This window comes from Rhizophagus irregularis, chromosome 22 (assembly GCF_026210795.1).
Source record: "Rhizophagus irregularis chromosome 22, complete sequence".
In the NCBI taxonomy this organism is placed as follows: Eukaryota; Fungi; Glomeromycota; class Glomeromycetes; order Glomerales; family Glomeraceae; genus Rhizophagus; species Rhizophagus irregularis.
In genome coordinates, this window is record NC_089450.1 from 2860374 (window position 1) to 2884577 (window position 24204).

The following is a 24204-nucleotide window of genomic DNA, read 5'->3' on the forward strand; positions in this document are numbered from 1 at the left end:
TTTAACATTATTTAATAAATATTATTATCTTATATATCCTTTAACGAGAACTATACATTTTTTGATTACAAGAATTTATATTGCAGTACGTGAATTTGAGATCTCTGGTTAAATAACGTTTTTTTTATTGAATGATAGCGATAGTATATGCAATGATACAGTGAATGAACATAATGCAAACACACCATATTTCATTCATAAATTATCTAATTGCGAAAAAAAAATAATTTTTTTAATTATTACAATTCTTTCACTTGTTCTCTCAAAAGGCAACGCCGATGAAAAATATCAAAAAATTTTTCTGTAAATTCCCTAAACTACTTTTTAAGTCGAAATTAGCTTTTTATAAGTTAAAACCTTTTTTATAATGGATCGTGAGTAATAGTACCGGCAATATTATCCACCTTTAATCAAATATTTAATATTTTTTAATTTATCATATGGTATCCATTCTATTATATTATCCAGTGAAATTGTTTCCGTTTGACATTTTTGAATCAAGTTATCAATTTTTTCATCTCAAGATGTCCATTTTGAAAAATGGGTTTTTAAATAATTTCGGACACAATGCTCATAGTATAATTTAACTAAACATTCTTCTTGACTATTTTCACACTTTTATTTTTGTTCCTTCATCATCAAGATTTTTAAATCCATCAAAATTCTTACTTATTATATTTATCGCTTCTAACTTTTCATCATGTGAAAGTGAAGTGATTCGTCATTAAGAATGGTTTGTTTTACAGATTCATATTGTTCTTCCTCATTTTTATCATAATCACTAACTACGGTAATTCATTTCTAATAGAAGACATATTATATGTATATATTATTTTTTAGGAGCGTGATAACTTCCCACTCAGATATGTTAACATGCTATTTACAACAGCCGATCGTATTACATACGGGAATGGATATCAGGACTACAAAATAATACATGTGTGAAAAAACTATGCAAATCTACACCATTCGCGATGATATATGATTTAGAGGAATTTTCAATAGTATAAAATAATGTATTTTTAAAAAATGACGTAGATTTTTTAATAGTAAAAAATAATGTAGTAAATTTTATTATATTTTTTTACTTACATTAATAGTCGAACTGAATACCTTGCCTCACTATTAATTACATTTTATTTACTTTTTTTTTACTTACACTAAGAATCGAACCGGTTACCTCAAGATAAACTATTAAATCTCATTATCCGACCACTATTTGTTCTTTTTTTTAATTATTAGTATTATATTTCTTATTTATCTTAGAATAAAAATGTATTTATATAAATTTTTTAAAAATACCAATTTGCATTAATGAAACGTTTTTCATATAATATCTGCAAATTTTTTTTAGCGTATATACCTATTTGCATTTTCGCGTGGGTTATGCAAAATCATGTATTTATGCAAATTTCTAGAGCGTAGATTGCCAAAACTACCTACTTATGTAGAATTTATGAAACTTTCTAAGATACGAAATCAATGAAATATTTTTTAAATTGTTTTTATGTGTAGATTACTTAAATCATATATTCAAGAAGTTATTTCAAGATATAAAACTTTGAAACTACCTATTCATAAAAATATTATGGCACTTTTTAAGGACCCAGAAATATATATATAGGGGTGAGGTGATGAAAAAAATTTTTTACTATGAGCTGTACGCATTTTTTCAGGGCCGAATTATGATAATGTCAGTCAGATACTATAATAGGAAATATAATTCTGACCAGCATTATCAGAAATTATCTAAAAAAGGAAAGATTTTCATGATTTTTTTAGCAAACTCAAACCTGACCCTTTTATATATATTTCTGGGTCCTACTTTTTAAGATACGCCTTATTAAATAACTATGTTTTAAGTGTAAATTATACAAAATTATATATTTATAGATTTTTACGGAGTATAAATTTCCAGAGATTATACATATTTGACAACTTTACGCTCCTGATGAGTACTCTCTACCACGACCAATAAAGAATAGCAATAGAACCTAGATGACAAAACATCTACATGATTGTAAAATGATCCGCTATGTAAAACATTCGACGATGAAAATAAAATAAATAATAAATCCGTATGGTTCTTATAATTCCTGAAATCAAAATGTGGGTTGACATACACCTGCGGCGCGAAGTTCGTGTGGAAGTATTAGCGACACTGCGCGTCTGTTTATCTACAATTCTATAATTATTTGCATAATTTTTAAAATCACTCTTGGTGATTCCATTTTCAATTTGCCAGTCTTTCCATTCTTTAGTACGTGCTTTCCAAATGTTAGACTTGATGGTATTACTACAAGTAACTATAAATTCAGATGATGGTTTAAAATAATTTACTATTTTTCTAATAGAAAGAATATTGATTATTTTTTGAAAAAGTTCCTTAAATACCATTATTAAAATTTTTGCAACTAATTTGCATGGGAAAAGTATTGGTCGAGAAAGTTTATAACTTTTAATTGATCTGATAGAGATAAATAAGAAACAGTGCTTGCTTACACGAAGCTTAAACGAACAAAAGTTTAAGGTCACCTTTCTATTTCATGATTGCGCAAGGGATGTTTTGATACATTACGTTTAATTTTCCTTTCAAAATTTTACTGAATATGGTTAAGCAATTTTATACAATACGAATCCTTAAAAAGTAAAATAAGGCAAAATAAGGTGAAATTTTGTAAGAATTAATTTATATAACAAAATTTCGGGATAAAGAAACCACGAAATTTAATAGTCAGATCAGATTGTTCAAATTGTAATAATAAAAAAAAAAAATTTTTTTGCTATAAGAAAAAATAAAAAAAATTTTTTTTGTTATAAAAAAAAATAAAACCAACTCCGGGGTCTCGCGCTACAGAGATCAAACAAAGCGGCCAAACAATCAATATTTATTATGAAAAAAGCTGAATAGAAATTAGGAATTTCTATGAAAAAGAAAAGGAAATTAAGTAAGATATATATAAAAAATAATAACACTTTTTTTGTGCTAAATATAATGAGTATGGTAAATTACTGCCTTTTTTATAAGTGATTGTCCTTTTTTAAATAATTCCATAAAGTTCATTTCACAAAAGGTTTACTAAATTAAGTTTACTGCTAGAGAACATTCTGTGAAAGTCTTATCGTGTTACATCATATCTACACATGACTGAATTTCAATCCCGACTTTTATTCCCACAGAAAACTGAAAGAATTTATATAAAAAAAAAATTGAACTTGTTTGATGATCTTTTACTTAAATAAGTAAGTCGTCTTTCTACAACCTTCATTTTATTTAACCAATAAAAAAATTTGATCTGCGGATCAAAAATCAACCGATCAAAGTTCGTACATTCGTACAACAGATTTCGCTTTATTATACTTACTATATACAGTATCTACACATGACTGAATTTCAATTCCGACTTTTATTCCCACAAAAAACTGAAAGGAATTTATATAAAAAAAAAAACTTGTTTGATGATCTTTTACTTAATTAAATTTTTTTATACTGTACATAACTTATAAATCCATTGTTTTATAGCGGATAAACTAAAGAATTTAAATATATATTTTCATCCATTGAATGTATTGAGTTCGCAAAAAATAAAATAAAATAACGAATATAATATTTATTCATTCAATTAGTAGTACTTGTTTCAAACAATGTTTCACAAGATCACAAAATTGGGCCAATTCAGGGGTCAGTTTTCATAATTTTCACAATTTTCGTTAATAAAGAAACAAAGTACTAACAAAGTTTATAGAAAAAAAATATTTACTTTAATAAGCCAATCTTGGCATCTACTCAAAGCTTTTAGAATGATCATTATTATTTATCCAAATAAAAAAGTTTTTTTTTTCTTTTCTCTGATTTAAAAGATTGCACATAAGAATTACGCCAAGTTTAGTCCTGCTGATCATTGTGTCACTGATCATAATATACAAATCGAATGCACTGCGTATTTGCGCAAAATGATAATTTCTTTGATTGTTTGCCATTATGTTAACAAAAAAAAAAAAATTTTTTAGTTCAATTAAGATTTCAACAGAATTATTGAATTCATTTCCGTTTTAACATCTGAAACTTGAACAATTAAAAAAAAGATCTTGATTAAGTGAAATAATTTAATTTGATGAAACTATTTTTTTTTGAAAATAATTTTCTTCGTATATATATATATATATATATTACAAAGCATATGGGACCCTTTAATAATTGTTGTAGTGTATTTCTTTTACACTATTAATTATATTAATAAGTAATGCAATTTATATACGCACGTCCTTGTATTTGTAGACAAATATCTTCGTATGAGTTAGATAACGAAAATTTATTTCTTATTCAAAATTGGAATGAACGATTTATGAGTTTTATTTAAAATGATGATATCTTAATAATTACATAAATTTATCTTAAATTATTAATCTTATGTTCTAAATGCATCATGCTTTACAAAACTTAATCTTTATTAAGAGGGAATTTTCATAAATCGTAATTTTGCAGAAAATTTGGATCTACAGAAGTATGAATTATATTAAATTTAGCAAATATCAATAAAATAATGCACAATAATTTCTCACCTGCTAATTTTATTTTCAAAATTAACGGAAAATAAATCCGTTAAAAAATTCGTTCATTGACAAATCATTTGTAATTTGTTGGGGAAGACTCGCGATGCGTCTCAATGTATCTCCATTATTAATTGGCATGTTAAGTCGATTATATCTTCTAGATATCTTACTTATAATTCTTTGCCTTCTATGTCTTTTTCGAGAAAGCATAATCGTTTATATATTATCGTATACGTGTATATATGTATAAATATGGTTTTTTTTTTTAATTTTTTCAATTTAAATTTTCTTCCTTTTTTTTGAGGGAGTTGGTAATTAACCCGTCGTATTTATATGAAAATTTAATTTGTTGATATAAGGAAAAATTGTATTATTATTTTTACACCAAAAAATTAATACTAACCTAATTCACATGTTACCATTAAGAATTTCTCTGAAGCAAGACGCGCATATTTTTTATGCAATACAAATAGGCAGTGAATTTCCTTTCGGTGGTTCAATTAAACAAGATTGATAAATTTATATCCATCAATCTTTATGAGTCTGGTTGATTTAAACTAGTTTATTAATAATGAAGAATACTTTGTTCAATAGAAAGGTTATACACGGTACAGTACTTTAATATCTATTATAGTTTCAAGATTTGAAATATAACGAATATAACGTACGTAATAAATGAGTTAATGAATAACTAACTTTGTTTACTAAATTTAGAATACAAGTGGGAGATCTGTATTTATACACTGTTTGTTCTCATAATAGAATTTATAACGTATGACGTCATGTGAGCTTAAATAGTATGTGTTTACATATTATCATCATGCAAATGAGCTCCAAATAAGTTTCACATTAAGGAAAAGCAAACTTTGAAAAATTGGCGTTTGTTCCTTCTTTTATCGGAAGTTTCCGAAAAATTGATTTATCCAATTTATATTGAGCTATTCAAAATTGATGATTATTTCCTAGTATGGTAAATTTTTTAATTTTTTTTTAATATTCTATATCAGATATATCAATTCAAGTCAAATTACGGGAATTAAATTTGATTAATTAACTTTAGTTTATTTTAAAAGAGGATCTTCAAAAAAAAAAATATCTGTGGCTATATTAAATTTATTTTCCTTTTTTGTGTAATGTAAAAAAATTTTATTTTATTTTATTTATTTATTTATAGAATCACCTAATTATGATAAATCACCGAAGCAGATTATATCGTTGCATAGAGTACAGCCACAAACGTTAGATAACTATGCAATTGATGTTCCACATATTCAATTGGATTTACTTATTCATTATTATCACAGGAAAAGTCACCGTATATTGCGGGCCATAATCCCCCCAAAAAATGGTTCCATTTTCTATTGATTTTATTATTTAAAGAATATACTTTTACTCAGACATTATATATAAACATTTTCTGATTACTATACAAGCATTTTATTAATAATAGCAATTAATAGTGGTACAAAGTCAATCCTGAAATTTGTAACTTGATGCATAGAAAAATGGTTAGCGATAAACTAAAAGTAATACGCAAATTTTATATATAAATTTAACCAACAGACAGGCCTTCACAATGTTGAACGACCCAACTTTATAACCCATAGCAAGGAAATAGAACAAGAACGATTTATGTTTTGAAGTTCTATGGTTCTGTCGGTGAATTTTTCCGTGAAGAATATTGATTCCGAATTTGATAAGAAAAAAATAAATGCTATTTATCGGTATAACTTTTTTTCGAGTGATATTAACCACGAATCGCATCTAAAATTCAATATCTTGGATTTTCTTAGTAAAATTGAAAAATTGAACTTGTCATACATACAATTTATGATAATAATAAACTCGGTGTAAATAAACCCCTTATTCTTTTTGTTATTGTCATACAGAAAAAAATATTTTTCATTAATGCGATTTGTTATTGAATGATATTTTGGCTAAATCGAAATATAATTTTAACAATATTATGATCATTACCGATTTACCGATTTTTTTGTTTCAAAACTTCTGTAACTTTTTTTTATACAGAACCATTATTTACGTTGTTCAAAAAAAATTTTAAAGTTTGCAAAGATGAAATTTGTTTTTTAACGGCTTGTTTCTTTAGGAATATGAATGAAGAAATTTTGAAATTTTAGTCATGGAACATCAGGAACATCATAAGACCGAAACTTGCAGCACATATTTCATTATATAAATGATAATAAAGTATTTAAATATATTTATTATTAGTAATCTAATCTATGAAGGATTTTAATGACGATGCTTTTTAAAGTTTATCAACAAAGAAAAAAATCTAATTTTAGTTAAGAAACAATCAAATAATAAAGACATTTTTAAATTATTGAATAATCTTGTGCAACCACTCGTTATTTATTGAAGAGATGGCGGTTGTTTTTCCTTTTTTGTTATTGTGAATGGCGGATTACGTACAATTTATGTTATTATTATTAACAGTAGTTTAAAGGTATGTGACAAGTAACATTTTTTTTTTTACAGAAAATTCCACAAGGTTGTGACAACTAACATGCTAATCCTAAACTTCGCCTTAATTCCGCAGCTAACACAAAATTAGTAATTATCGAAACAAAATATTATTACCGTATATACGCAAGAATAAATAAGCAATAGTATGAAGTAATTTTATTAATTTTATTAAATAATTAATAACTTTGCATAAAAAAGTAAAAACAGCTCAAACAAACCATTTGCCTAATAATTAGTTTACACTCCTAAACTCATTTTAATTATTTTAATTAAAAACTTCGAGTCTTCTTTTTTATATAATAATTATACTTATTAACCAACAACTTTTCGTTAGTAATGTAAATCATATATAATTTTCTTGAACTTCTCAATATTTTAATCACAAGAGAAACAATTTAAAAAAAATTTACATGTAAAAACTCAATGAAGTTAGAGTGTTAGAATGTTAATTAACCGATATTTGTTTTGATGTGAATGCGTTGTTGAAATTGTGTGTAACATATCGCAACACACTATTTGAGCTCATCTAATTAAACAAAACTATATGTGAATTTTTTCATATTGAACTATAATTAATAATTAATTATAACCTTATAATAAATTTCTACTTCTGATAACTTTAAACTCTTCTAATTATTATGTTCAAAATCCTACAAAATCATTCTAAATTGCTATTTCTTTCGTGTAACAGATCGTTTTTCCAAAAAAATTGTTTCACGTCTCGAAAATGATAAAGTAATACCTTCGGATATATTTATGTAAAATCGTCTGTTACAGCATTTTTTTTTAGGTTATTGTATATTCATTTAACTTATTATATATATTCTTTGCATACAAAGTTATTGAAATTTTAAGATTTCGGATTTCTTTAAATGTGCAAATGGCTCAAAACTTTGATTAGCCTCAAATAAGACTGGAAAAAATAATCTAACTAACTGTGGATCTTGAAGAAATTCATGTTCAAAGAAGATGAAGAAACTCGTGTTCAAAGAAGATGAAGAAACTCGTGTTCAAAGAAGATGAAGAAACTCGTGTTCAAAGATGAAGAAAATCGTGTTCAAAGAAGATGAAGAAACTCGTGTTCAAAGAAGATGAAGAAACTCGTGTTCAAAGAAGATGAAGAAACTCGTGTTCAAAGAAGATGAAGAAAATCGTGTTCAAAGAAGATGAAGAAAATCGTGTTCAAAGAAGATGAAGAAAATCGTGTTCAAAGAAGATGAAGAAAATCGTGTTTAAAGAAGAGAGCAAAAAAAAAATTTCACGTTTCAAAGATAAAATAATCTCCATCATTTGGAGAAGAACTCGCATCAAACTTTTTAGTTGTATATTAGGCAATAAATGAAGTAAAATAGATTTATTATTATTCGTCGACATTTATTAATTTATACGCAATTACGCATTAAGAATTATAATGGAATCGACACTTATTTCCATGGAATTTACGTGAAAAAAATTCAATAATAAATTTTATATAGGTCCACAAATAGTTTTAATTTAATTAATTGACCGCTCACTCCAGCGTTGCACGCGTAACTGTATATTATATTATTCTTTATTTGTACGTACTGATCACTAGCTAGCGATTTTATTGAATTTAAGTCAGATCAAGGCATTCATACGAAATAACATACTGTATGTCTACAAAATATTATGATGATCTGTTTGTAAAAAAAACATTGTAATACACCCGATAATCTATCTAATTTCAAATAAATAAAACCCATTCACTATTATAATTAAAAAAATATATGTTGTTTAATTTGTTGATTTTTTTCTCTTATTTCTTTGTTAGATATTTAAAATTCACGGATATGTTATGTATATACTAGTTAATGAATGATGATGATACAAAATATGAGACTTGATGCAAACAAACCTACCAACTTCTACGATATAGAAGATAAACATCAAATAGCATTATACAGCAGTACTTTTCGTTTACATATTTATACATATAATTGCAATAAAAAGAAGAATTTGTTAATTTAAAATTGTTATATATTTGAAATATATCATGATGATTAAGAAATGTACGTGTAATATTATGTACTTCCTAATTTCTTATGACGTTCATTTTTTAAAAAACGATCACGTGATTGATTTCAAACCTGATGACTAAAATACTCGCATACTACCAATGTTGAATTACAAAAGTATTCATATATATAGTAAAAGAATGATATTTCGGACTTTTAACTAATTAAAATCTGAATCACAACTTTCAAAATCGCGAAATTAATTTATTCTTATTCATCCATCGGTTATTTCATATACATTTGATATGTTTGCCGCTTCATATAATTAATGATTCCAATATGAAAAAAATTATGATTACATAATATGCTGTTTCATACATTTAGAATGGTGAAAAATCGGTAATCATTAGTAAGTGATATTTAGAAATTATTATTAATATGAGCAAATGCCAAGTTGTCGCTGCATGTTCCAGAGAATGTTTAACGGGATTTACTACGAAATCCAGAATCCCATTATAATGCAAACCCGTAATCCCGAAAATTCAAAATTCCGACACTCATTATCCCGAACATACCTACAAATATTTTAAAAAATGATGCCAAGCCACTCCAATATTACGTTGTTTTATTAAGAAATTATTGACGATTCAGCCTTAAGTATAATAGCGATGCCTCACCGAAAACTGCGACTTTCACGCCAAATATATTAAATGGGAATATTGTAATTATTATGTTTTTATTTATTTAATTCTGTACTAAATAAATTATACAGTCTGTACATCTATAATAACATAAATGAGCAATCAATAATTATTACTTGTTACTAATATTATATATTCATAAAACTTAGTTTACATTTCAAAATAACGTTAAACTTACTGGCAAGAACTTGTGTTATTAATAAATATTTTCAGTCAAATATTCCCAGTTGTATCTTTTTCTTCGTTTCCAGTTTATTAAATAAATAATTTGATCAGTTTCAACTAAATCGAAACCGGTGATAATATAAAGTAAAAAAATGAAATTTATTTTTCTAACTAGTAAGTGCTTTGCAGAAACCTCTGGTTTTTACAAAATATGTTAGACATAATCACCACATGTTACTAACAGATGGTATATATACAGTATGTTGTACATATTTTAATATACGCAATATGTTTGTAATATTAATAAAATAATGTTATAACATTTTTAATATATTTTTAAATTTCTAATTAAACTAATATAATGCAGTAAATATTTTTGTAATATGAATAAAATAATTTTACAGTATTTTTGAAGTATGTTAAAACATGTATTTAAACTAATGATATAGTGAATATTTTGAATATGTTGTTAATATATTTCAAATTTGTTGTTGGAATATGAATGAATATGATATAATACTTGTAATTGCATAGTGATAACAATGATACCATACTCCAAATGCATATACAATTAGTATATATTAAACTAGTATATAATTTTGATTATATAATTTTGGCTAAGTTTACGATAAAAATAAAATTCGTGACTAATCAATCTGCACAAATAATAATAACGTAACTACGTTCTTTTTTTATTGATTTGTTACATTTTTTTTTGATTTTTACAACATCCTTTTTTACATCTATTCCTATGTCCTTTAATCAAAAATTCTCCTTTTTTACGCCTTTTCCACATCCTTAATCGTAAAAAATTACCATTTTTTACACCATTATCATTGTCATTACAAAATAACAAAAAAAAAGACAGATAATCACAAACTTCGTAGCCACGCTCAATTAAGGCAATGTATTACTAGACCTACACTAAAGATGACTTTAGTAAGGCTTTCTTTGTGATTTAATACATTTTGCCAGCTGGTGAGAAAGCTTATGATCTCTAATCTTATACTAAAAATTTCAAAGCTTTTCAAAAAAAGTTTGACAGTTTTTTAAAAAAAATTAAAAGAAATAATTAAAAAAAGGTTCAATTTGAAAAACTTTTAAAAAAAATTAAAAAAAAAAGTCTCAATATTTAAAAAGGTAAAATAATGTAAAAAAAAATTAAAAAAAGAAATAAAGTTAAGTGGGTAAAATAATGTAAAGAGAACGTGCATGGAAAGAAGAAATTATCGTATGTAAATCACTAAATACAAAAGAGAATAGTTTATTTCAAAAATCATCCAATATTAATGATCCGCAAATTGCAGTTTGATAAAGACTAAGCTTTTTTAAGCTTATTTGCGCCAGTATCTCTCCTGTATATTTTATCTTTTTTTCGTTAGCTTTAAGCTTAATCTTTTTTTCGTTAGCTTTAAGCTTAATCTTTTTTTCGTTAGCTTTAAGCTTAATCTTTTTTTCGTTAGCTTTAAGCTTAATCTTTTTTTTGTTAGCTTTAAGCTTAATCTTTTTTTTCGTTAGCTTTCTCTTTCCTTTCATAATTTTCTCTTTTCCATTTCCTCTCTCCACTCTTTCCCTCTTCTTTCTTTTTATCCTTTCTTTTTCCTTTTATTTTTCTCACTCTTTGCTTTTCCCCTGGTTTTTTCTTTTACTTTTTTTTAGCGGCTGCTTTGAATCTCCTTGAACATGGTTTCGTAAGTCTCTCTTCAAGTTATTTCTCTTAATGAAGGTTACTAATACTCATTTCTTTTTTTTAGGCATTTTTTTAGATGTTTGGGTGCATGGAAAATTTGGTGGGTAAATCATTTTTTTTAGCAGTTTTTTATGTTAATTAAAAAAGAACCCTTTTCTAACATTTTTCTCTTTTACTTTTTAAAGAAACAATTAAAGTTTCTTTTTTTTCTTTTTGTAGACGAAATACAGTATCTAGACGCATGAAAAATTTGGTGGGTGAAGTTTTTTTTTTATTATTTATTATTTCTTTTGACAAAACATTCACTGACGTTTCATTTATTCATTATTCATTTTTGTAGTCTTCGAATATTGGACGCATGGGAATTTGGTAGGAAAAGTGATTTTTAAATCATTTTTTAATGAAATAGTTATTGACATTCCACAAAACTTCCTATTGTTTTGTTATTTCTTCTATTTTATATATTTTATAAGCGACCAGTACTAGGATGCATAGAATCATGTAATTTAGGTGGGCATTTCAGTAATCTTCCTTGAATTTTTTATTTTAACAAAACTTATGTTTATTTTTATTATTTTTTTAGACAGCCAATTTTCTGGACGCGTGGATTTTGGTAGGGAGAGCATGATTAAAACTTCATATTGCCGATATATTGTAGATTTACATGAAGAATCTGAAGGTGTCGCATATGCTAAATTGAATTCATTATTCAACATAAAGCAAATAATGGTCAGTATTACACTTTTTTCTTATTTAATTAGTTTCAGGTGACAAACTATATTGATTCTATATCAAGATGCCCAATTTATAATATTCAGGAACTGGAAGAATCACAAATCTTTCCAATCAATTTTATTGATCACGTGGCTTTAGTTCATTTTATTCACGATTGTAAAAGTACATGTAACACCAAACATGATGAGGCTAATCAAGGTTATATTTTAAATAGTTTTTATGACACTGCAGTTTAGTCAGTTTAGACAACTATATCGCTAACATTATATTATTATATTACATTAGAGAAAAAATTCTTTCAAAAAATCAAGTCGTACATGAATTTATTGGAGGTTTAAATCGAAATTTTTATCATACAATCATTATATTATTTTATTATTTTTGACACATGGCTATTATATTATTTTGTTATTATTACTCTGTCATTGATATATTTTCAATATATAATTGCTATATAGAATTAAATTTCTATTATATTATTAATACGTATTTACCATATGATGGCCATATAAAGTTAATATTTTGAATAATATTTTTATCATATCTCTGATACATATTTGGCATATAATAGTCATATAATTTAACGTTCAAAATAATATTTTTACCATGTCTCTAACATATAGTTACTATATAAAAATCAGATTTTTATATTATATGTTCAACATATTGTCAACATATAGTTAAAACAGAGATAACATAAATATGATTATCATATGTCTGGTATATTTTAAAAATATCGCTAACATATTTTTTATATTGATAGGGTTTCTGCAAAGAATAAATATAGATTCAATTATTTTTGATATTTAAAAATTATTTTACCGTCCAAATAAAACTGTAGGCTCTGTAGCGTAAATCTTTCCTTTGAAATTAGTATATTCAGTAATATAAGGTAAAGCTAACATATGATTATAATTGGTAATAAATATGAAATCAATAATATTCCAATCGATGCTACTAAATTCAGGAGTTTCCACTAAAAATTGACCACGCCGACGAACTCCACCACCTGCACCTCCACTACCATCACCAGTTGAATCAATTAGATGATCCAATTACGACGTTTCTTATCATTTTCTTTATTTTCTAATATAGCATCATTAGAAGATGATGTATGATCCGAATGATCTGATATATTGGAAGAAACTTCAACAGAAACTGATGCATGTTGTTGTGCTTTTGACCCAATAATATCACGAGGTGGAAATTCTAAAAAGTAAGAAGTATATAATCCACAATCTATTAATATATTCATTTGCATTAATTTGATTAAAAAACAATTTCTTCTTAAGTTACGACTTAACGGATGCTAATTTTAAAAAATGATAATAATAATCAGTTTAATTAATTTAATTCACTGATATAAAAATAAACAATTACCAATTTCATTTTGGTATAATTTATTATAATAGATAAATAACGTTTAAAAGAATTTTTTTAAGGCAGATCTGATTTTATATTATTTTTAACGTATGACAATGCAGGTGTAACGATTACAACTGTAGCACGACAAATAGAGCGTGACAAAAAATATTCACCCCAGCTTAAATTTTATCGTTATTATAAAGGTGGTCAAAGAATTTTTCTACATTATGACAATTTTTAATGGTAATCCACTGAAATATATTCATGCAACTTTATAGGTTGAATGAAGTCACGTACATACTGCGGCAATGGTTTGACTTAAAAACAAATGTGCCAACAGTTAATACAGTTAATTCAGAATAAAATGACTTTAGAAACATCCGGCTATATTCTATTTAAGTTATATATATACTGTATAACATGATTAAATAGTTAATGATATACAGTATCTTGATTTATTTCAGAAAATAGGAATACAAACAAAACCTTTTTAAAAGTTTGAAGTATGGATTTGTGAGAATTGAATATGCATTGTGGTTGTGACAAAAAATTTTACTATAATCACGTGCTCGGGCTTTTTTTGACTGCTACAGTTGTAATCGTTGTATTACGTTAAAAATATAAAATCAGATCTTGCCTTAAAATTCTTTTAAAAATGTTATTTATCTTTTATAAATTGTGATGCCCAAGGTTACACAACCTTTACAACCGGTCATAACTATTACATTAATGGTAAAACTCGTGTCCTTGTTTTGGATAGCGAAGAGATCGATGATCCCCACAGGATGAAAATTTGGCCACGAAATTATTTATTTTATGTTTAGTTATTTCTTCAACTGTCGTATATAATATTAATGGAGTTGTTGATAGAGAAGACATGGAAAAATTGCATTTGACGACAGATTTAAGTAATTTTATCAATAACAAATAAAAAAAAAAAGATATAAGGTACAAGTATATGATTTATTATTTTATAATAAACCGAATGTTAACTATAAAATATTTTAAATATATATTACTATATCACTATACTTTTTCTCAATCACACGTTTTGCTTTACATGAGGAGTTGGCATCTGCCTCAAGAATTTTTCTATATAGATAAATTTTCGTGATTAATATTGTGATTTTTAAAAAAAACGAACGATTAAAACGTAAAATTTTTATATTTTACAAATTAAAGCTGAAAATACAAAGTGATTTTTTCATGAAATTTAGTTTGAAACAATTAAAAAGTTTATTATAATAATAAAATAACTCGCGTTCAAATAAAATTTCACAAGAAATGAATAATTTCATTATTTTTGCGAGAAAAAGAATTTCTCATATATCGCGCAGCATATTTTTAAGGTCTTTGACCAACTCTATCCGTGAATTATGATACATTACGGAAAAAAAACACGGAATAAATGCCAGCCGAACTGGGAACAAATTATTTTTTCAAAGTCTTTTTCATCTAAAATCATTTTTTTTTGGAAATCTTAGATGTTTATAACTGACATAAATGGCAGATTACATTATGCAGATGATTATTTGTTTGTTGATAATCTAAAAAAATTTGTATAAAAAGAATGAAATGGAGTTGGAGAAATGGGGAAATGGAGCTCGATCACACTTTTAAAAACTTTCTCTACATGTAAAATTCATTTTTATATACGACTTGGATAAATTTATTTTATTTTGATATTATGTTTAGTTAACCCTATGAACTTTTTTTTCTACTTTATCTCATTTATTTTCAGAGTTTTCTTTAAAATGATAATCACTTTTACTAGTACTTAAAATAGTTAATAAATAACTTATAAATATAATATATTTTATGTCTTTATTTTGAACGAACGGTACGATATCAGGCATTCAGACTATTTTTTGCCACTATTGAAATTTGATATTAGATCACTAAAAATGTTTAATGTTTTTATGGAAGCCCAGTAAAAAGTTCTTGTACCAAATATAGGCCAATTATGAAATGAGCCCATTCGGTATAAAATTTGGCCATATTTATTTTAATTTTATCCCATTTATGGTCCAATTTTTTATACCAAACGGGCTCATGTATAAATTCAATACAAACCTAATATGAATTCAGTACAGGACTTTTTACTGGGAAGACATATATTAGATATTAAAAGATCTTGAACGTACTAAAATCTTCAAACTATAGAATAGAGCGATAGTAAAAAAATAAAATTATTTTTTTTTGCTTGACAACAAAAAGAATGTTGTTACATAAAGGGTGATACATTTATAAAAAAAATGAAATTACAATATTAGAATATAATTGATTTACTGTATAAGCCATAGCATATTTAAGTATATATTATCTTTATTGATTATTGCGGACAATTTAATATGGCATGAAACTCTGCCAGCTAATGCAAGAAGATTTAGCTGCGCCAAAATAATTATGTAGGTCTTTCCTTTTATGGATATCTGGATATCTTTGATAATTCTAGTCAGGAAATTATTCCTTTTTTAGATACTGGATGGCATTATTATAATTTTGGCTCTGGGAGATGCTTAAAGATAATAATAAAATTTTTTTTAGATGCACTTTATCCATTTATGAGACCTTCTCATTTTATTTGCTGTTTTTGTTTTATTTAAAAAATGTAACGTCTCCGTTATTTCCGTTTTGAAGTATATTGTAATTCTATGCTTGATTTATTATTATTAAAATTTTTTTAAAGAGAATTTCAATAGTTAAAAAAATTTTTTCTTTCATCAATAAAGATAAATTTGGTAAGATTCAGTTTTTTTCTTTGTCATTAACGATTGTTTCATTCAATATTTATAGCAAAATGTTTTATTGTACAGTACCTTGTAATGGATAACAAAACAGTCCCTATAAAAAAAGAAAATTCGGAATTTGTCCTGAAAAGTATGGAAAATGTCCGGAAATTTTCCGTGCGTCCGGAAAACATTCGGAAACGGTCACGTTTTGGAACACTTTCCGGACGCTCGATTCTGGACAAATTCTGGACAAATTCTGGAGTGTCAAGAAAATGTCTGGAATTTGTGCGTCCGGAAAGTGTTCCAAAACGTGACCGTTTCCGAATGTTTTCCGGACGCACGGAAAATTTCCGGACATTTTCCATACTTTTCAGGACAAATTCCGAATTTTCTTTTTTTATAGGGAGTACTCATTCAAAGCCTTTAAAAAGAAGGACGAATGACAATTAAGGAGTATATTATTGCTTTTCCATTTCAGTTTCATTTTTAAATTTAACGCAAATTCTTCATAACTGCCCACAAAAGAAATGAAAGAAATGCGTATATAAGGTGTGTATATACAAATGATTTTAAGTTACACAATCTGTCATAATCACAAGAAGTTCTTTATGAAAACTATAAAGACTTTAAAGACTATATTATAATACAAATAGAGGTTTATTTTATTTAGAAAATAATGTTAAACAAGGTAAAATAAAACTTTTTAAGTAAATTAATTAAAATTTTTATAGAAACTCAATTGAGATAAAACGATAAAAACACAGCCTCATATTTTACTAAAATTGTGAGATATTATTTGAAAATTAATAACATAAAAATATCAATAATAATAAGTAATAATAAATTTTATTAGATTTTTTTTATGTATGCGAAATTCAAAATTAAATGATAAGGTCCCGATTAATTGCTGCAAATTTTAAATATATGCGAATCTTAATCTAGAACCATGTAAGCCTGTAAGGATAATATTATATGACGAACCTAAGGCTAAATGTATATTAAAATGTTTTTTGTTCATTATTTCCTAATTTGCTATTAGCCGTAATATACTAGATTTTTTAATTGCCAAAACTTTATAGAAAGAGACAATAAAAAAAAAAATTTTTTTATATATAACGATGAATAATTTGTTGATTCGCATTATGTCGTTGTAATGTTTCTATCTTTTTTAATAAATTTTCTATATTATTTGCATATTATTAGTACAAGGATTCTTTGGTTTGGTTTAGGCAGTTAGATTCAAATATATTCATTATGTTTATTACTTATTCAGTCAAAAAAGAAAAGGACAAATTGAAACAAATTTAGACGCGTTTTTTTGGTTAATTCTTTATTAATTTCATTATCAAATTATCAAAATTTGCTTATTTAATCAGAATGTCAAAAAAGACTAATTGTAATAATTGCAATAATTGCGTGATTTGAAAGTAATTTCTTTGAATAATAAATTGATTGTTAATAAACCATTCAAAGTACTACTATAGTATCAGAATTCGTGTAACCAAAAGATAATGAAATATTACTTCATGCATTAGTATTATAAACTTACCTTTTTGAGATTTATTGATTTTTACTTTATTTGTTACGGTACATGATGCATAATAATCATAATAATTCATCCATTTTTCTACAGTATCAATTATTAAAAGGAAATTACGTTTAGGGGAATTATTAGCAACTCTGATTTCTATAATGTCATATTAATAAATTGTGAACATTTTTCACTTTTTTTTTGAATCAAATAAAGAAAACTTCTAACCATATAAAAAGAGAAAATAATTTCTTTTTCATACGAAATCGAAAATTTTATGCGCATATATAAAGTAATATGGCATTTCCCGTGATAATCATATATAAATAATATAATAAGTAATTTTATCGCCTATGCATTTTTGTTTGTTTTTATATGATGCATTACATATAATTCAATAATGTAAGTGCGTACATGTATATTAGTGGACTGGGATTAGTGGGGCGATTCAGAGTGTATCATACGATTTAACAGAATTATAAATTTAAAATATTAAACGAATCGCGGAAAAATTCTAAAATCGGTTAATACCTTTTTCTACTCATCACGTGATATGACATGCAAATTTTATAGTAAACTAATAGTATCAATCCTGGCTAAGCCACTTGCAGAGTTTGAAGTCGCTAAAGTTCCACGTCTTTGATTTCGCTATGATGGAGGAACGTAAGATTTCGACCATAAATTTCCATCTAATTCAAATTTTAAAATAATTTATTTTTGAACCATTTTGACCAAAAATAAGTTGATTTTGGTTCTTATTTAGTTTTTAAACCTTTATTTAGTTTTAGTTTAGTTTTTTTTAATCTTTTTTATCTTTTATATTTGCATAGTTTTATGCATATATCCCATAGTGCGAAAATAATTTCCTTAGCCAAAATAGTTACTGTATACTGTTTTTTCCTGCTCATTAAAAAAGTATATATAATAAAGAACACAAAATTCCAAAAAAAATTTTTTTATTAATAACAAAGCCGTAAAATTAATTGTAGATTACCAATCATTTTTTCCTGTACTATCACTTAATAAAAAACGAAGCGTTACATAATCTAAACTTACTTGGGTGCCGAAAGCGAAATAGCTTGGAAATTCCGAAACTATATTTCGGCATGTACTATTAAATCCCAAATATATTTCGGCATATATAGGTTTCGGCACCCAAGTTTAAATTGATCGACGGACAGGAGAAATCGGTCACAGGGACGATGATTTTATGATGTGATAAAACACAAATTATTTATGTGCTAAAACAAAATTATGCGATTTAATTTTTTTCAAAAAAACATCACATTATGTGATATTATTTGACGAAATGTGCATATTATTCGAAAAAATGCTTCATCCGTTCATAAAAATGTGAATTTATTTTGTAATCACGTGACAATTACAGCCATGACATCACAAAATAATTCTGATAACGGCGGAAACTTATACATAGTATAACCCAACAGCACCCAGAAAAATTCTTCTATCACGTGATATTGTTTATTTATCACATCGTCACATCCTTGTCTGAGTTTCACTGTTTATATTTAACTGAAGGACAGAGATTTTTTTCAAGTAGATGATATTCTATTTGTCACGTTTTATTCATCACATCCTAAATTCTTCGATCACGTGTCAGTGCATAACGCCGGCCGAATTCGAAGAATTGTCTGGGTGCCGTTGGGTAGTTGCAGAAACTTCAGAAAAAACTGGTATTTTACTACGGAATATGCGTTTTTAATATAGGAGGTATAAATTATGCTGTGATATTAAAAACTAAATTATGCATTATCGCATATATTATTCGTTTTATGTGAAATTATGCAATCACATAAAATCATCGTCCCTGAATCGGTCCAGTGAACAAAATCAAGTAACAATGATTATTTTATAAACCGTCAGTTAGTAATTTAGTATGTAAGATTTAATTTATAATACATTAATGTAAGTTTTGATTTCTTTTTATATAAAGTACAACTAATGTAAATAAATAGAAGTGACCAAAAATCATTTATTTTGAACTACAATATTAAAACTGAGAATCAGAAAATTTGTCGTTTGGAACACAATCCTAATACTTTTAAGAGATGTATCATTATTTAACGGGAGAAAATGATCGGTAAAAGTGGCAATCTTGCGTTCTTCCAAAGTAAAAAGTTCAATAAAAGACTAACACATAAGCAATTTTGAGAATATAAAAATGTAGATTTGACGTGTTATTATTTTATTTTTTATTTTATTTTTTTAAAAGGTGTTATTATTTTCTAAATAAAAATTTGTGTATTACGAAAATCACGTGATTTTATATATGGTTGCGTAAAAAAAATAGGATCATTTTAAAAACTTTGTTTTAATAAAATAAACAACTTTTATTAAGTTAAAAAAGGTTGAGTATTCAACTACATTTTTTGTTATTTTCCATTTAATACAATCAACATATTTTTTGGATTATTAAAAAATTAGCATTTTGTTGTGTTTTATAATTGTAAACATGTTTTAATTTAAAAATATAGTTAAATATCTTTTAAATAAATGAAAACAACATAATCTGCCACAATAGAAAATTCACAAATTGATGCGCAGTTTGCATAATTATGAAACTTTGTGGCGCAGCAATTTTGACGAAATATATGGTTGCGTAAAAAAAAAAATAGGATAAATAACTAAGTGGCGGATCATTTTAAAAACTTTGTCTCTAGGGTGCGTTCGAAATTTTTTAACCGGCCAAAGTAAATTTTCAGATTTAAATTTTATAATCACGTGATGATCTGGGATCATTTTTATTGGCTACTATTTTAACCTATAAACGGTTAGTATCTATTGGCGTAACTGTACACAAATTACCAAAATCGATATTTTCATTTTCAAGAGATGGCTAATAAAAATAAAAATAAAATTTTGGATTATTAATAATTGAAAAATTTTTTATTTTATTCATTTATCAAAACTTAATTCTTATTTATTTGGTTGCAACACAAATTAAATTTTAACTTTTGAATATCTTACAAAAAGAGTTAAAAAAAATCGGACGGGCTGGTTCCTTTATAACCATATTGGGTAATATCAAAAACGATTTTATGGGAAAATATGCCCGTAAATTATGGCACGCCGGACTGGACAGATGTTTAAACGTAAAAGCTAAATCATTTGACGTTTAAGGTTAACTGCGAAATTCAAATGATTTGCTGTACCGACAAACTGTTTGACTTTATAGTTAAATTCTTTGCCAATACTGTCAAACAGTTTGGCGATATGAAAATAATTTTCCATATTTGGTTAAAATTCAAATGGTGCAATTTAAGTAATAATTTTCTTTTTAAAAGTCTCGTGAAATCCTACTACGGACATTAATGTCCAAATAACCACCATAATTAAATGGACATTGGTGTCCAAATAATCAATATGCTAAATGTACCATCAATGTTCATTTTATATGTGGTTATTTAGACACCAATGTCCATTTAACCATGGTGATTATTTGGACATCAATATCCATTTAACTATGGTGGTTATTTGGACATTAATGTCCGTAGTTTATTTGGATACATAAAAAAAAAATTAACCTTGCCTCTAATATATATAATATATATAGTACGGAATTTTTGAAATTTTTGGAAAAATGATCAACTGGTTTACCGTACCTAAAATTTTATAACACTCCCCCTGAATTAACCCAATTTTGCGATCTTGTGGAACGTTGCTTGAAACAAGTTTCTATTCTGAAGAATAGAAATCTGTTAATTGAATGGGTAAGTTTTATATTTATTATTTTATTTTATTTTTTTGCAAACTCAATACGTAAAAAAATGTTTTTATTAAACTAGAATTATAGTTAAAATTGTGGCACAATCTGCATGTGTAACGTGTAAAATTTTTTATAGCCTTTCGATCATATTTACTATATAATAAAGCCATTATAAATTCTTTCAGTTTTCTGTGGGAATAAAAGTCGGAATTGAAATTCCAAAGGATCAGTTAGTACTTATTACGTTTTAATGTCCATTATATACAAAAGTAGACTAATGTAATTATTCTATTTATATTATTCTATTTATAATTAGTATATAACATCAAATTAATTCGTAAAATTGGCTGGTAAGACTGCCATTTTGGTGGCTTATGTACAAATGTAGAAGAATTATCGTAAAAAATAACAATATTACTATGGATTAGTCTTTCCCTATCGTAATAAAGAATCTTCTTTGATTCCATTATTTAATTTGTAGAATTAGAAGTTAGTTTTAAATACTTGCTTAAGATTCAGAATTATCGACGAAATCTATTCTTATTATGTTTTTCTTATTATGTTTTAAAATAAAACGAATATAAACCGCAAGGGAAATAAGACTTTCGCGGAATATTCTCTTAATTTAGTAATATACGAATGGCTTTCTCAAAACCTTTATGAGAATAAACTTTATAAAAAGGGTCAATCACTTATAAAAAGGCAGTAATTTACCATATAATATATTTTCATTATGATTATTATATTTCAGCACAAAAAATGTATGTTATTGTTATTTTTATATATCTAAAAATAGTTTTTTTTCATAATAAATATTGGTTGTTTGGCCGCTTTATTTGATCTCTGTAGCGCCAGATCCCGGAGTTGGTTTTATTTTTTTTTCTTATAACAAAAAAATTTTTTTTTATTTTTCCCTTATAACAAAAAAAATTTTTTTTTATTATTGTTACAATTTTAACAATCTGATCTGTCTTATTCCCGAAATTTGTTACACAAATTAGTTCTTACAAATTTTCCTTGTTTGCTTTATTTTACTTTTTAAGGATTAGAATTGTGTAAAAATTGCTTAACCATATTCAGTAAAACTTTGAAAGGAAAATTAAACGTAATGTATCAAAACATCCCTTGCGCAATCATGAAATAGAAAGGTGACCTTAACTTTTCAGTTGTTCGTTTAAGCTTCGTGTAAGCAGGCACCACTTCTTATTTATATCTACTGTATCAGATCAATTAAAAGTTATAAACTTCTCGACTCATGCAAATTAGTTGCAAAAATTTTAATAGCGGTATTTAAATGCTTTTGTTTGAAATATAAAATGAAATATAAAAAAAAAAATTAATTAATGTTTCACAACATATGTATAATGACATAAATTGATAGACTGCAGTCCGCAGCTTTTAACATTGTAATACATTCAAAAAACCGCAGTATTGTTCGTTCGAATAAATCCCTAATATACATTAACTGTATTAGCTATAATTGTTTTCTTACTACTTCACTGCTTATTACTATCAAATTATTATCATAAGCATTTTAACGAATCAACAAATTTTTTACTTTATTCCTTAACGTTAATATGTCAGGTTGGTTTGGTGCTACAGTTGTAATCGTTACACCTGCTGCATTGTAATACGTTAAAAATAATATAAAATCAGATCTGCCCTAAATAAAAATTCTTTTAAACGTTATTTATCTATTATAAATTCTACCAAAATGAAATCGGTAACTATTGATTTTTATATCAGTGAATTAAATTAATTAAACTGATTATTATTACCATTTTTTAAAATTAGCATCCGTTAAGTCGTAACTTAAGAAGAAATTGTTTTTTAATCAAATCAATGCAAATGAAAATATTAATAGATTGTGGATTAGATACTTCTTACTTTTTAGAATTTCCACCTCGTGATATTATCTGGTCAAAAGCACAACAACATGCATCAGTTTCTGTTGAAGTTTCTTCCAATATATCAGATCATTCGGATCGTACAGTACATCATCTTCTAATGATGCTATATCAGAAAATAAAAAACACGACAGGAACGTCGTAAATTGGATCATTTAGTAATTGATTCAGCTAGTGATGGTAGTGGAGGTGCAGGACTGCAGGCGTTGGAGTTCTCAATTTTTAGTGGAAACGCTTGAATTTAGTAGCATCGATTGGAATAGTATCGATTTCATATTTATTACTAATTATAATTATATGTTGGCTTCATATTATCGAATATACTGATTCCAAAGGAAAGGTTTATTCTACGGCGGAACCTACAGTTTATTTGGACAGTAAGATAACTTTTAAATATTAAATAATTTAAGCTATTTCAATTTATTAATCGTATTTTTTTTATAAACAGATGATGATGGAATTGAAGCATTTCTTTGGTGATAGTGTACTTCAAAGCCTGGGTTTTACGAATATTTTACAAATGTCACTGCAGATTGGAATGTTGCGCGATCTTTATATTCAGTAGCAGACATTCAATCTTGCATTGATAAAGTGAGAATTGTAAGATTTGGAGAACATCTAGCGAGTTTTGCTA

The 24204-nt window shown here is 26.0% G+C and overlaps 3 protein-coding genes across 3 annotated transcripts; 2 read left to right on the forward strand and 1 right to left on the reverse strand.

The window, feature by feature from the left end:
- Positions 1-11566: 11566 nt before the first annotated feature.
- Positions 11567-12646, forward strand: OCT59_014805 (uncharacterized protein; the record flags this gene model as incomplete). The annotated part of the gene is made up of 6 exons (XM_066150258.1): positions 11567-11574; positions 11638-11677; positions 12047-12083; positions 12157-12302; positions 12392-12506; positions 12594-12646. The coding sequence occupies 6 exons, from the start codon at positions 11567-11569 to the stop codon at positions 12644-12646; spliced, it is 399 nt and encodes a 132-aa protein (XP_066002442.1).
- Positions 12647-13350: 704 nt separating this feature from the next.
- OCT59_014806 (uncharacterized protein) lies at positions 13351-13563 on the reverse strand (the record flags this gene model as incomplete). Its single annotated transcript, XM_025331492.2, has 1 exon — positions 13351-13563. The coding sequence occupies one exon, from the start codon at positions 13561-13563 to the stop codon at positions 13351-13353; it is 213 nt and encodes a 70-aa protein (XP_025186778.2).
- A 9814-nt stretch (positions 13564-23377) lies between these two features.
- On the forward strand, positions 23378-23715 carry OCT59_014807 (uncharacterized protein; the record flags this gene model as incomplete). Its single annotated transcript, XM_066150259.1, has 2 exons — positions 23378-23386; positions 23458-23715. 2 exons carry the CDS (start codon positions 23378-23380, stop codon positions 23713-23715), a joined length of 267 nt encoding a protein of 88 aa, XP_066002443.1.
- Positions 23716-24204: the final 489 nt, after the last annotated feature.